Source organism: Carcharodon carcharias, chromosome 10 (assembly GCF_017639515.1).
Source record: "Carcharodon carcharias isolate sCarCar2 chromosome 10, sCarCar2.pri, whole genome shotgun sequence".
Taxonomy (NCBI): Eukaryota; Metazoa; Chordata; class Chondrichthyes; order Lamniformes; family Lamnidae; genus Carcharodon; species Carcharodon carcharias.
The window spans coordinates 128384063-128398249 of record NC_054476.1 but is presented as its reverse complement, the minus strand read 5'-3'; the positions used below and the strand labels follow the sequence as shown (position 1 = coordinate 128398249).

The following is a 14187-nucleotide window of genomic DNA, read 5'->3' as shown; positions in this document are numbered from 1 at the left end:
CCTATAATGTAATGAAATGTCCCAAGGCGTTTCACAGGAGCATTATAAAGCAATATATGAAATCAAACCACATAAGAAGATATCAGATTTGATGAGAAAAAATGTAAGAGGTAGGTTTTAAGAAGTGTTTTAAAGAAGGACAGTGAGGTACAGAGGCAGAGATGTGTAAGGGGGGAATTTAAGAGCTTGGAGTCTAGGCAACTGAAGGCACAGTCACCAATGATGAAGCAATTAAAATTCGGGATGCTCAAGAGGCCAGAATTAGAGGAGCACGGATATCTCAGAGGGTTGTGGGGCTAGAGGAGGTTACAGAGATAGGGAGGGGCCAGCCTTTGGTGGGATTTGAAAACAAGGATGAGAATTTTAAATTAATATTTTTAAAAAATTGGCATGAGCAGTCCATGAATCATATCTAAGGATGAAACAGAGAGAGACTTGGGGGTTTGAGTACAATTTACAGTCAGTGAGCATAAAACTCACCATGGACGAAACTGAATTTACAGCCTGTTTTACATGCCACATGATTTTCTTTTCCAATTTCCTATCGCATGTTTCATGCCACTGCCAAGATTAACTTTACCTCCAACATATCCATCTAATGGAGAGCAGCAATCAATGCAGCAATAGAATATTGAACCATATGAACAACACAGTAATGTATAAATGAGAAGAAGTCATCTTCAAACTGTACAAACTCTACCAACCTGCTCATATTGCTACTTAACTACTGTTATCTAGTTTGATCCCAAAGACGCTAAAAAGATATCCAAGCATTAGAGACAGTTCAGAGAAAAGCCATGAGGCTGATTCCAAGCACCATGGACTGAACTAGGAAGATTAACTGAAGAAACCTGAAGAGCAATTTTAATCAGTCCACCAGGGGGGGACGGGATGGTGGTGGCCCTAAAATTGGAATGGTGCACTTAACATCCATTCCTGATCTGATTCCAGCTGCTGCAATGTACTCAGGGCTTTGATAAAGGCAAACTAGGCACAAGCCAGAATCAGGCAGGAGCTCCATTAAAAAGTGCCAACTGGAGTCCTAAAAAGCACATTGGATCCCAATTCAATTTTGAAGAACAAAAGGGCTCCATGCATCCTATACGCAGTTGCATTGGGGGCAGCGAGCGGCCTAAGCAATAGCAATTAAAGTAGCCAATGTTGAGATTCCTCCTGGCTAAAACGATGCTCGTAGCTCCCCACCCATTGTATTAACTTACCCCCTCCTCCTATTACCTCCTCCCACCCCCAACAAATTAGCTGTTGGCTGACTCCATGTGTCTGTCCAGAGTCTGCCCATGAATTGCAGCAAGGCATATGTTCAGGGCGTGGAGCTCAGTAGCCAATTGGAAATGAAACCCAGGCTGCTAATAGTTTGCACTTCTTGCCAGCAGGAACAGGCCGATGGCGGACGTGCTGTGCCAACTACCTGCCTGTACTCTGAAAGCACTTAAAATCGTTCAATTTGTAGGCTTTACAGCCCTGATGAGAATTAACTGGGAGGTGACTATCCAGAGGTAAGTATCAGATGGTAAATGGTATGAGAAAAAGGCAAATCCAAACAATTCCTTCAACTTAAACATAAGTTTAAGATAAAGGTCCCTTGTCCTACATTTACCATTTAGTTCTGAGTAATTTTCTGGATCTACCTTTGCCATATAATTTACTGTCTTGTAAGTCTCTATGCCAGTTTCGACACAAGTTCAAACTAATAAAATGCATATTTTGGACTGATGTTGGGAAGTTCCTCACAGAGAGTGAATGGTCAATACAAAAATAAAGCAGGAAAATAACAAGAAACAACTGGATGCAATGATAGGAGACTTGGAGCTTTCTGACTGGATGAATTAAGATCAACTATGCCTATCTCGTAATGTACACACAAAAGTACTCATATCTACAAAAGCAGGTGAAAGCCTCCCACATTATGGCACCCAAACCACAACCTCCACACATGTATACACACGTACACACAGACACACACATACATACATAAAATTATACATACATAAATGCACACGCACACACACACACACACACACACACACACACAGAACTTTCCGCTGGTGTTGCCAATTAGTTAGATCTAGCTAATCCTCTAGAGAGGAAGTGGGACTTTCGGAAGTTCCCGCATTTGGGATGGTCAGCTGTACTGAGTGCTTTTATTCACGTTCTAGGCAGCCTTTCATAGTGCTTCTGTGAGAAAGGACAATATCAGGCAAGTAGAACTCAAAGGTGAGGCCAGCAGACTTCTCAGTTACTTGTGTGACAATGTGGAGTTACTGTTTAACCAGCAGATTAACGGTTAATTTCAACATGGCTGCACATGAACTGGCTTTCTATTTCTTTTAGCAGTAGCTGGCAATAATGTGTGTGTGTGTCTGTGTTGATTAACGCAATCAAAACAAGAGCTGGATAACTTTCGAGTTAAGGGCTGGACTGGAAGTTGTATGGATAAACAGACTGTGATGTTAAAATGCTCCACAGATACAACAGTTCCTGTGCTGCTGTGGTCAGGGAATTGCTTGGTCACCTTTGGGGATGGGGGAATATGTGTACAGAAATTCCTTTTAGGAGATTAGATAGGTGGGCTAGAGTTCACAATCGGTTAAGTTCACCTGATGGATCCTTGTGAGCAAACACACTGCCTGATGTAGTATTAAAGCCCCTGGTTTGACAATTCAACTCTGCTGCCAGCTAACCTGTGTGCTGCAATTTACCTTGGTTCACCTGGGCTTGGAAAAGAGATTATGAGTTCCAGACTGATCCTAGTAATTATCCAGTAATTCCTACTGGAATGTGAGTGTCAACTGAGAAAAGCTTTGGGCCTCATGTGATGCCATTCATAGTTGAACAGCCTGATGATATTAGCCTTGAACTTCAGGAATGGCCATCTGGCTCAGATACCTTCCATAGAATGTCCCCCAGAAAGAGACAGCAGCTTCAGGAGGAGGGTGGTTGGGTTGGAGGAATTTGGGGAAAAAGAGAACATTTTGGTTGCTGTGCAGAAGGGGTGGTCTTGATAGGCTAGACCTTGTCCAACCTGTTTTAGCTTCTGTAATCCTATGCAATATGTGGATACCTCTACACTATTGCCATATATTGCTGAGAATGTGGTTTTCTTTCTGAATGTGGCTGATGCATTCACTGTTCTTTTCAACCTGTAGCTAACACTGTCACAGGAGAATGTCAATGAAGTCCAGGCTCTGAATCAACAATTGCGGAGCCGAATGCAGGATCTGAGCCAGCAGCTGATGATGCAGGAATTTACAAGTCACAATGATTCCCTTCACTCAGAAATTGAGCACAGTCTGGAAACCGAGGCTGAGACCTGGGAGGCCGAGAAAGATCAGGTATAGTTAGCTATGGAGCCAATGTGTCAACCTATTTGCATGTTACAGTACCTTATACCCTTTCATCACGTAGGGGATTTGCGAACTTACTGTTTCTAAACGATCTATCTGATGTACTTCTCTGCAACTTCTCCCAGGTAAAGAACAATATTTTGAAGATCCATCAGCAATTACTCACCTTGAAAGGTGAGAAGTGCTCTGACAGTTTGATTGGACGTCAGATTCACAGTCTGCAGGAAGCCCTTTCACACCTGAAGAATCTGGTACACAGCCTAGTACGTGGCCCAGCTACACAGGTAAGAAAGTTCTTAGATCCATCAACCAGCTAATTTCAGTAGGGAACTGAATGGACCAATGGGAGAGCTGGGCAGCGGTCACAGTGAACGAGGCTTTAGGATCATTTCTGGGAAGTGATTTCAAATTGAACCTGGGTTGGGAGAATGAAAGTCTTCAACTGACTGTAAGAGAATTTCAACTATCCCGTAAATTGGAGAGGAAACTATCAAAATCGCTTCGCTATAGCCGAATGACATACATTGGTATAGCCCCTTTCAATACCTCAGGACACCCCAAAACACTTTACAGCCAATTAAATAATTTTGAAATGTAGTCACTGTTATAGGAACAGCAGCAACCAATTTGCACACTGTAAGTTTCCAGTTTTTTAAAAAAAAAAATTCATTCATGAGTTATGGGCATTGCTGGCAAGATCAGCATTTTTTGCCCATCCCTAATTGCCCTTGAGAAGGTGGTGATGAGCTGCCTCCTTGAACTGCTGCAGTCCATGTGGTATAGGTACACCCACAGTGCTGTTAGGGAAGGAGTTTCAGAATTTTGACCCAGTGACAGTGAAGGGACAGTGATATAGTTCCAAGTTAAGATGGTGTGTGATTTGGAGGGGGACTTGCAGATGGTGATATACCCGTGCATCTGCTGCCCTTGTCCTTCTAGGCGGTAGAGGCTGTAGGTTCGGAAGGTGCTGTCAAAGGATCCTTGGGAGCCTTGGTGTGTTGCTGCAGTGCATCTTAGAATTGATCATTAAAGAGATTATAGCTGGGCACTTAGAGAAACTCAAAGTAATTAGGAAAAGTCAGCATGGTTTTGTGAAAGGCATATCATGTTTAACCAGTTTATTGGAGTTCTTTGAAGGAGTAACATACACTGTGAATAAAGGGGAGCCTGTAGATGTGCTGTAGTTGGATTTCCAGAAGGCTTTTGATAAGGTGCCACATCAAAGATTACTACGGAAAATAAAAGCCCATGGTGTAGGCGGTAAGATATTAGCGTGGATAGAAGATTGGCTGGCTGGCAGAAAAACAGAGAGTAAGCATAAATGGGTCTATTTCTGATTGGCAAGATGTGACAAGTGGAGTCCCGCAGGGGTCTGTGCTGGGCCTCAACTTTTTACAATTTATTTAATGACTTAGATGAGGGGAGTGAAGGTTTGGTAGCTAAATTGTGATGCCACAGAGATAGGCAGGAAATATGTTTTGAAGAGGACATAGATAGGTTGACTGAGTGAGCAAAAATCTGACAGATGGAGTATAATGTCGGAAAACGTGAAGTTGTTCACTTTGGCAAGCAGATTAAAAAACAAAGTATCACTTAAATGGAGCACGGCTGCAAAATTCTGAGGTGCAGAGGGATCTAGATGTTTTAATGCATGAGTCACAAAAAGTTAGTATGCAAGTACAGCAAGTAATTAAGAAGGCTAATGGAATGCTATCCTTTAATACAAGAAGAATTGAACATAAAAGTAAGGAAGTTATGCTTCAGTTGTACAGGGCATTGATGAGACCACATCTCGAATACTGTGTGCAGTCTTGTTCTTTTTTAAAGAAGGATGTAAATGCATTGGAGGCAGTACCATAAGATATAGGAGCAGAAATTAGGCCATTCGGCCCATCAAGTCTGCTCCACCATTCAATCATGGCTGATTAGCTTCTCAACCCCATTCTCCCGCCTTCTCCCCGTAACTTTTGATCCCCTTACCAGTCAAGAATCTATCTATCTCGGTGCAGAGGAAGTTTACTAGATTGATACTTGGAATGAACGGGTTGCCTTATGAGGAAAGGTTAGACAGACTGGGCTTGTTTCCACTGGAGTTTACAAGAGTGAGGGATGACTTGATTGAAGTATATAAGATCCTGATCGGTCTCGATGAGGTGGATGTGGAAAGGATGTTTCCTCTTGCGGGTGAGTCCAGAACTATGGGGCACTGTTTTAAAATTGGAGGTCGCCCTTTTAGGACAGAGATGAGGAGAATTTTTTTCTCTCAGAAGGTTGTGTGACTTTGGAACTCTGCCTCACAAGGTGGTGGAGGCAGGGTCATTGAAAAGCTTTAAGGCAGAGGTGCTTGATAGCCAAGAGAATCGAAGGTTATTAAGGGTAGATAGGAATGTGGAATCTGAATCACAAACACATCAGCCATGATATTATTGAATGGCTGAGCAGTTTTGAGGGGCCAAATGGCCTATTTCTGCTCCTATTTCATATGTTCATGTCTTGTAGATGGTACACACTGGTGGTGGAACAAGTGAATGTTTATTCTGGTGGATGGGGTGCCAATCAAGCAGGCTGCTTTGTCCTGGATGGTGTTGAGTTTCTTGAGTATTGTTGGAGCTGCACTCATCCAGGCATTGCATCCAGGTAACATTAGATCTAAAAGACAGCATCTCCTGCAGTGTAGCACTCACTCAGTGCTGCACTGAAATGCCAGTCAATTTTATGCTCAACCAGAACCTTCTAACTCAGGGGCAAGAGTGCTACTAACAGCCAACACTGTAGGCCAACCTTCTGAGGAACTGAGACATATTGTGGAGGGATGGAAGAAGAACTTTACTTCTGCATCTTATTGTTCCCTATGTGATCTTGGATTGCCTCATGCTGACATTGGATATCTGCAATGGAAGCTCTTCCAACAAACCCCCCTCTCCTCCGCCTATCTACAGTAGACTTGTTCATCTAAAAATGGCGTCCAATTGTCCCAGCCACAGCTCTGCCAGATAGTTTCATAAGTTTCTCACTCATTTTGCCTTTCTGATCTGTCAGCAGGGGGAGTGAGGTGACAGTTTGCCTCTATCAGTGGGAGGGCTAAATACTGGTTTCTGTGATGTCCCATTAGAGAGGAAGGGAACACATGCTGTAGCAAGATTGTCAGATGATCCCCAGGGACCTCACATTATCCTTTCCCCAGATAGAATACTTTCCATCCACCCAAACACCCATCCACCCTCAATGACACCCCTCCCCCAACCCCCCAATCCCCGAGGAAAAGTTCTTCCATGTCCATGCCTAGCTAACAACAACAGAGCTTGCTAATTGCTACGAAGTTCTACCTCAGCCTGGGCAACTGGATGGTCGTTTGGACTTGTGTCTTGTGAACAAATAGGGAAAGGAGGAAAGGATCAAAACCAGCAGCAGGATTTGGGCAGATTACAAACATGGCCATCACCTGTTGCTAATAATGGCTCCAAAGATCAATGGCAAAGTCTAAGGTCAAAGCATCCTTAAAATTAGCATGCAGCTAGCAGCATCCTTGAGGTGAATGAAGGTGTGTGGGGAACTGTGGACTAAAAAAAAAGAGCTGGTTGAACAGATGACTAGCAGAAACTAATCTGCCGATAGGATTGGCAAGTTTAAGCTTTACCAGCCTCCTTTGTAGTTGAGGGTCCAACAGTTAGTATTGGAGATCCTAAGCTGAACGCTTCCAAAAATGTAGTCCTACTGAATAAAACTGATGTAATTGAACATGCTCACTGATACTCTTGGACGGCTATCCTTTTACACATGTTGGGACATGTCTGATAATGGTTTTCGATGGTTGTTTACCATTTTCCGACATTTCCATAAGGTTCTTGGGGAAGGCAGCCAGGAGGGATTACAGGAAGAGCTGAAGAGGGAACGGCAACAATTCCAGTGGGAACAGGGAGTGAATGAAGAGAAGCAGCAGATGATTGAGGAGCTTCAAAGACAGGTAATGCTTCATGTTGCCCTTGAGATGGCTACATATCGCAGACAGGCTCCCTGATCATCCAGAGAGTAAATGAACCATCTAATATAGTATAGAGATTGGCAAAGTCCCAGAGTCACTGCCTAGGCAGTATAGATGTAAAACTGACTCTGGGAATGGGAAGAGAAAAATCATCCTGGGTTCCTCTTCTCACTTACTATTCTGCTGAAAAGCTAGAATCTACTGGTAAGACACTGTTTGGGACATCTCCAGTTGCTATGTGGTTTCTAGTGAAATTGTAACTGTTGTAACATAATGGATTTATGGCCATGATTTTACAGCCCTGCTGTGGTGTGTCTCCCCCTGGCGGAAGTGGTGAGCCATTTAAATCTCCAATCAGTTTGGCAGAACTGTAATATCCCACTGGGCAGGAGGGGCTGTAAAATCCTGGCCTCTGTTCAGCTTGAAATATCAAAATTTTCACTAAATTACACATAGATTAAAGTTCCAATTGCATTGCTTATCATGCTTTAATGTCAGGAGAGAACTTTCTTTTGGACCAGTGTGACAATTTTCCATCTCTGATACTAACCTATCTGAATGAGTTTGTTGACTTAATTCTTTTGTTAGTTTTGTGTTTTTCACTGGATTGAAAGCACACAAAGCCATTTAACACAGGACTCTTCAAGGTAGTATTCAATCAGTCTGAAACTGAGGAGATAAAAGTCCTCATCTAAAATGTTCTTCTAACTAGGTGATTATTACCATTTAAAACTTAATAGCAGTCTCAATTTCTGTTCCGATTAAGATGTGTTGAGGTTGTAGAGAGTGTTTGGCACAGTGTACAGTTGAGGTCATGGCTCCAATGATCTAGTTTGGGATGGATGTGGTGAGATAGTATTTGATGAAAATAAGAGTCCAGGTTGTGTTTTCACTCAACAATATGATATGATTTAATCCTCTAGTTGCAGCTGCAAAGCACTGAACTGGTGAATCTCAGGAAGGAAAACGATGGATTGAGATGCAGCCTGGAGAATGACTCTGGTGATAGGCACCTCCAGCAAGCAATCCGTGAACGGGACATTGCAATCACAAAGTGAGTGACAGAGCTAGTTTTGTTTCACTTACCCCTTCCAGTCAGATCCTCTAGCTGTTATATGATCCTTTTCCCTTGTTATTGGCAGAGATATTGGTCTTGTACTTAACCCCAAGATGTGCTTCTGACCACATATCCATGCCACTACTAAGACCACCTATTTCCATCTTCATAACACTTCCCACCTCATCCATGCTTTTGTTACCTGTGGACTTGACTATTCCAAACACTCCTGGCTAACCTCCCATCTTCCACCCTTCATTAACTTGAGGCCATTCAAAACTGCTGTCTGATTCCTAACTTCGTCAACCCCATTGACCCATCACTCCTTTGCTTACTGACCTATATTGACTCCCAGTTAAGCAACACCTCAGTTTTAAAATTCTCAAACCTTGTTTTCAATTGCCTCCCTAGCTCTGTGACCTTCTCTAGCCCTACTTGTCCCTGAGATATCTGCACCTCTTGCTCCTCCCTAATTTTAACTGCTTTAAGATAGCTGAAAAGACCATATGATCTGGAATTCTCTCCACCTCACTACCCCTTTCCTCCTTTAACATGCTGTTTGCAACCTCTTTGATCAAACTTTTGGTCATATGTCCTAATACCTCCTTATGTGGCTCGATGTTAAATTTTGTTTGATAATGCTCCTGTGAAGTGTCTCGGGACATTTTACCACTTTAAAAGCACTTTATAAATACAAGATTTTGGTTTTGTTAACTGATATTATCTCAGTCATTGACGATCCCTGCTCTGGAGCTAAAGTTTATTGGGTTTTAGTTGTATGGTGGTACTGTTTTTAAGTCATAATCTTGATACTTATGTGACCAATGGGATTAGGTAAAAGAAGAAAGACTTTATATTTATATAGCAGTTCTCATGACCACCAGATGTCTCAAAGGATTTTACAGCTAATGAACTAATTTTGAAATGTAGTCCTTGTTGTAACATAGATAACTTGCACAGAGCAAGTTCCCACAAACAGCAATGTAATAATGACTAGATAATCTGTTTTAGTGATATTGATTGAGGGATAAATATTGGCCAGGACACTGGGGATAAATCCCCTGCTCTTCTTTGAGATAGTGCCATGAGATCTTTTATGTCCACCTGAGGGCAGACCTCGGTTTAACATTTCATCTCAAAGACTCCTTCAGTACTGCATTGGAATGTCAGCCTTGACTTTTGTGGGACTTGAATGCAGAACTTATGACTCAGAGATAGAAGTGCTACCAACTGAGCCACAGCTGACATGGGAAGGGTAAGAAAGGAGTGACCTATTTAATTGAACACTGGAATGAATGAGAAACTTAAGCTTGTAATGGTCAAACCAGAAGAAACTTTTGCTTTTACAGGAAGAATGCTGTGGAATTGGAGCTGCTCAAGTGTCAAATGGATATGAAGTCATTGAACTCCCAGCTTCTGGAGACCATTCAACAGAAAGTGTGCCTATCACAAGAGCTAGAAGCTTGGCAGGTATGTCTTCAGCTCATGCAAGGCCTAATTGAGGTCTTCAAAATCACGAAGGGTTGTGATAAGGTAACTAGTGATTTAAAGTTTCTACTAGTTGTTAGAGTAACATAAAGAGGGTATTAGTTAGAATAATCATAAAGGAATTCAAAAGAGAGGTCAGGAAACAGTTTTTTTTACACAGTGGCCACAAACCTTTGGTGAACGATCGTCTGTACATAAAGGGAATTGCTTGAAAAAGAAAAATAGTAATAGGTGTGAAAAATAAGCAGGAGAGTGAGATTAAAGTCAGTGCCTCAGAGAGAAAAATGCCTACCCCGTCTGGGTGACATGATAGATCAAATTCTCATCAACTCACCCATTACCAAAATCTATCTCAGTAGATGTTCACTCAATTGTCTACTCTACATGACTTGTATAATAGTCCCGTGATATACTGAACACATGGTTACAGAATGATAACATGTTACAACAAGAAACAGGTCAAAGGGTGAGCTGGAGAGGGTAGGAGGATATAAGGACAGCAATGTGGTTGGTGGGAATGGAAAAAAACACCGATTAGGAATGTAAGATGTTGTGAAAGGAGAGCAGGCATGTTACAAGGGCAATACAGTGCAGGACAGTAGCAGGAAGCAGAAGGAAACCACTGTTCAGTACAGTGATAGTGAGACAAGTGAGAGAGAGGATGTAGGATTCAGCAGTGGAATCCCAACCAAGGTAAAATCCTTGGGAAATGCCAGTAAAACGCTTCTATCTTTATTTTCCCTCAAAACAGCACTGTAACTTCACTCTCCAAGGTTTAGTTTCAAACTGACAATCAGCCCTTGAAGGAAAGAACATAATGTGACTTTGTCTCAATCACCATGGATTAAGGACAGTAAACAGAAGAAAGGAAGATGAAATAATGAATAAGTTGGCTATTATCTACAACATGTCTTATATAAACAGAGTATACAGCAAGAATCAGTGGTTTACCATTAATAAGAGCTATTCAGGCCATGGAGAAACAGAAATCTGTGGTTCTAGTCCTCATGTTACATAACCAACATCACTTGTTATATGATCAGTACTATTTTTGATGTAAGTGGAACCACTTGTGCTCTACAGCTAGTACTAGCGTTATATAACCAGTACCACTTATGTTAAATAGCCTCTACCACTCATGACAGGACTTGTACCATTTAGTGGTTTATTTTCTAAAAACAAGAGGTGCAAAGAGGACATCTTCCATAGCCATCAGGCCACCACCTCTGCCTCTATTTGCAGCTGCAGCAATAACCTTCTAGTCACTCTTGTTCCAGACTCAATCTTAAAAGGAAAGATATTGATAGTCAGTGTGGCACAAACAATTATTATTGTGAAGATTTTTTGTGATCACAGATGTCATACATTTGTATATTCGATGGGGTTAGATACATGAACCGAGGGATGGCTAGAGAGCTAAGTGGATTGATGTATTTAATGCATGAATTGTACAATGGAATAAGTAATGATAAATCAAATAATGTATGGGAAGATAGATTCATGGATTGAATGACTTGGCAGCTAAGTAAACAGGTTGATAATTGATCGATAAACCAATGTAAACATAGACTGACAATTGAGGAAATAGAATGAAAAGAAATTGCTTGATTGATTCAAAGAAGCAACCAGCTGGCATTTGTATAGCACTGTTTATGACTTCAGTATGTTCTAGTGCACTTCATAGCTGATGATACCCTTTTGAAATGCAATTTGCTTTTGCTTTAGGCAAACATAGCAGCCGGTTAGTACATAGCAAACCCCCATGAACAGTAAAAAGATAAATGACCAGTGAACCTGTTTTGATGTCATTGGTTCAGAGGTGAACTACCCCCTGCATTTACAAGAAGTCCTATAGGGTCTTTCATGCTCACCTGGCAGGGACCTTTGGTTTAATATCCCATTTGAAATGCTTAGAGAATGAATTCATGCCTAGAGATGGATTGGGGGATAGTTGACTGTAATAGATGGCTTGATAGATGAATAGGTAGATGGACTGATAAAAAATGGTGGGGGATTCACAGACCTTATGAACTGATAGATACATGGCTGGATTGTTAGTTTCATAATTGGCAAAAGGATTTACTGTTGCTATTTCTGTTATATTATTGAAAGGATGACATGCAATTTGTGATAAGTCAGCAACTGAAAACTCAGCAGCAGACTGAGCAGGCCTGGAATGCTTCCTCTCAAAATCACAGCGAGTACAGGGATTCCAAACATCGCCATTCCTTTCTCTACAGGACCAGGAGTCAGATTCCCGAAGGAAAAGGCTTCCTCTCATTGTTTAAGAGGTGAGCAATGGTTGCCTCAGACATCTTTCCTTACTACAATGTTTATCAGCCTTTCCTGAACAATTAAAAGACATGTGGCTGATGCACTGGGAGATTGTTCTACAGAGTGTAACAAAATTCCAGAGACTGTGACTGTCTCCAAGATTGGTATCTAGAACATGTAATTAAATTTCTTGTCACAGGTTATTGATCAAGCGAAAACATGAAGCCAGGGATGTAGACTGCTGGTTACAGAATTATTTTGAAAAGAGGAAATGGAAAAAAAAATCAACAAAAATGTAGAAAGACTAAAGCTGAATAAAAGTGAAACTTCAACGTTGCAGAGATTCTGCAGACTGGAATCTACAGAAGTGACAAAACAAACTATCGAGGAATGTTGTGAAATAACAGGAGGTGGAGGAGCTGGCAAGACAGCAATGGATATGAATAGCTTTTATTTTACACAATGTAACACTAGATCTACCCAGCTTCATGACAGGCTGGAAGAAGCTGATGAGGTGCTCAATAATCGGAGATGAAGAAGGTTTCCTTAAAAAACAGGGAAGTGTGTAGTAAGATACAAACTCCTGTCAATGGTCAGAATCTGTAAAGAGAAATCAGCATCAGCATCTGTAAAGAGAAAAGACTGGTTCAGATTTCAGGTGAAGAGCCTTTATCAAAACCCTTATGTTATCCAGGAAGGTTAGTACCCAAAACACTAACCTGTCTTGCTTTTTACTGTTGTGACAAATTTGTTCTGTATTTTTAGCCTTTCCAGTTTTTATTCCCAGCATATGAAGTTTTCTTTTTATTTACACTTTTTATATATATATATATATATATATATATATACTTGATAAGAGTTGAGAGTACATTCTACAAGTTCTCTAATGACTGGATGGTGCCGTATACTGTTTGTTGAATAAAATGTTATTTATTACTTCATGATAAAGCGTGATTATTGACTTCTTAAGCGATGGGAAAAAACACAAACACATTCATTGTTTCTGGTATGCATACATATCCACTGTCAATAATGGATGGACAGCTATATGCACATGTAATGTAGAAACACTCATCTACATGCTCTAAATTTGAAGGACAGTCATATGGACAGTAATAAATATTGGGGTAGAAGGAAACAACTTAACATTAATATCCACACTAAAAGGCACTGTTTGCAAGTGTCTGTTAGCATAATACACTAACTGTAATTGAAAACCCATTTATACTGGCATAGTGTCTGAAATGGTCACGTGTACTGCATATAACAGGTAGTCACGTAAATTGCTTTTTCAAGAAAGTTAAGACAATGACGAGTATGAGGAAATAAACAAGTAAAACTCTGGAGTAGAGCCAAGTTCCCATGACAAGGCTTTGACATGTACACCCAGGGTGAGATTCGGCTCTGCCCAACTTTGATTAACCATCAGATCACAACAAACACAAAAAACACAACAATGTATTGCAAAAGCTACTAACATTGAAGCCAGATGCTTACGCTATTCAGGAATGTTAGTCTTTCTTTTACTTGTTCATGGGATGTGGGCATTGCTGGCAGGGCCAGAATTTATTGCCTATCTCTAAATGTCCTTGAGAAGGTGGTGATGAGTTGCCTTCTTGAACTACTGAAATTCAGAGAGCTGTTAGGTAGGGAGTTCCAGGAATTTGACCCAGTGATGTTAAAGGAAGGATGATACATTTCCAAGTCATGATGGTGTGCAAATTGGAGGAGAACCTGCAAATGGTGGTTTTCCCGTGTGTCTGCTGTACTAGTTCTTCTAGGCGGTCGCGGGTTTGAGAGGTGTTGCTTGAAGAAGCCTTGGCAAGTTGCTGCACTGCATCTTGAGGATTGTATACACTGCTGCCACAGGGGATGAATGTTTCAGATGGTGGATGGGGTGCCAACCGAGTGAGCTGCTTTGTCTTAGATGGTGTCAGGTTCACTCTGCCACCACTGTTTGTTCCATTTCTACCAGTCTGTTTATGCCTGTTGCCACCCTCTATCCTAGAGCATCTGCTCTA

The 14187-nt window shown here is 41.3% G+C and overlaps 1 protein-coding gene across 2 annotated transcripts in view; it reads left to right on the top strand.

Moving 5' to 3' along the window:
* Positions 1–12974, top strand: part of LOC121283381 (BICD family-like cargo adapter 1) — a 41987-nt gene extending 29013 nt beyond the window's left edge. The window contains exons 5-11 of one of the 2 annotated variants that reach the window (XM_041197898.1): positions 3168–3353; positions 3491–3649; positions 7207–7329; positions 8271–8401; positions 9754–9874; positions 12005–12183; positions 12366–12974. In XM_041197898.1, the coding sequence (XP_041053832.1) occupies positions 3168–3353; positions 3491–3649; positions 7207–7329; positions 8271–8401; positions 9754–9874; positions 12005–12183; positions 12366–12465 (999 nt within the window). In that variant the 3' untranslated portion in view covers positions 12466–12974. The remainder of the gene's footprint in view (positions 1–3167; positions 3354–3490; positions 3650–7206; positions 7330–8270; positions 8402–9753; positions 9875–12004; positions 12184–12365) is intronic. The other variant, XM_041197899.1, reaches the window with a different exon arrangement.
* Positions 12975–14187: the final 1213 nt, after the last annotated feature.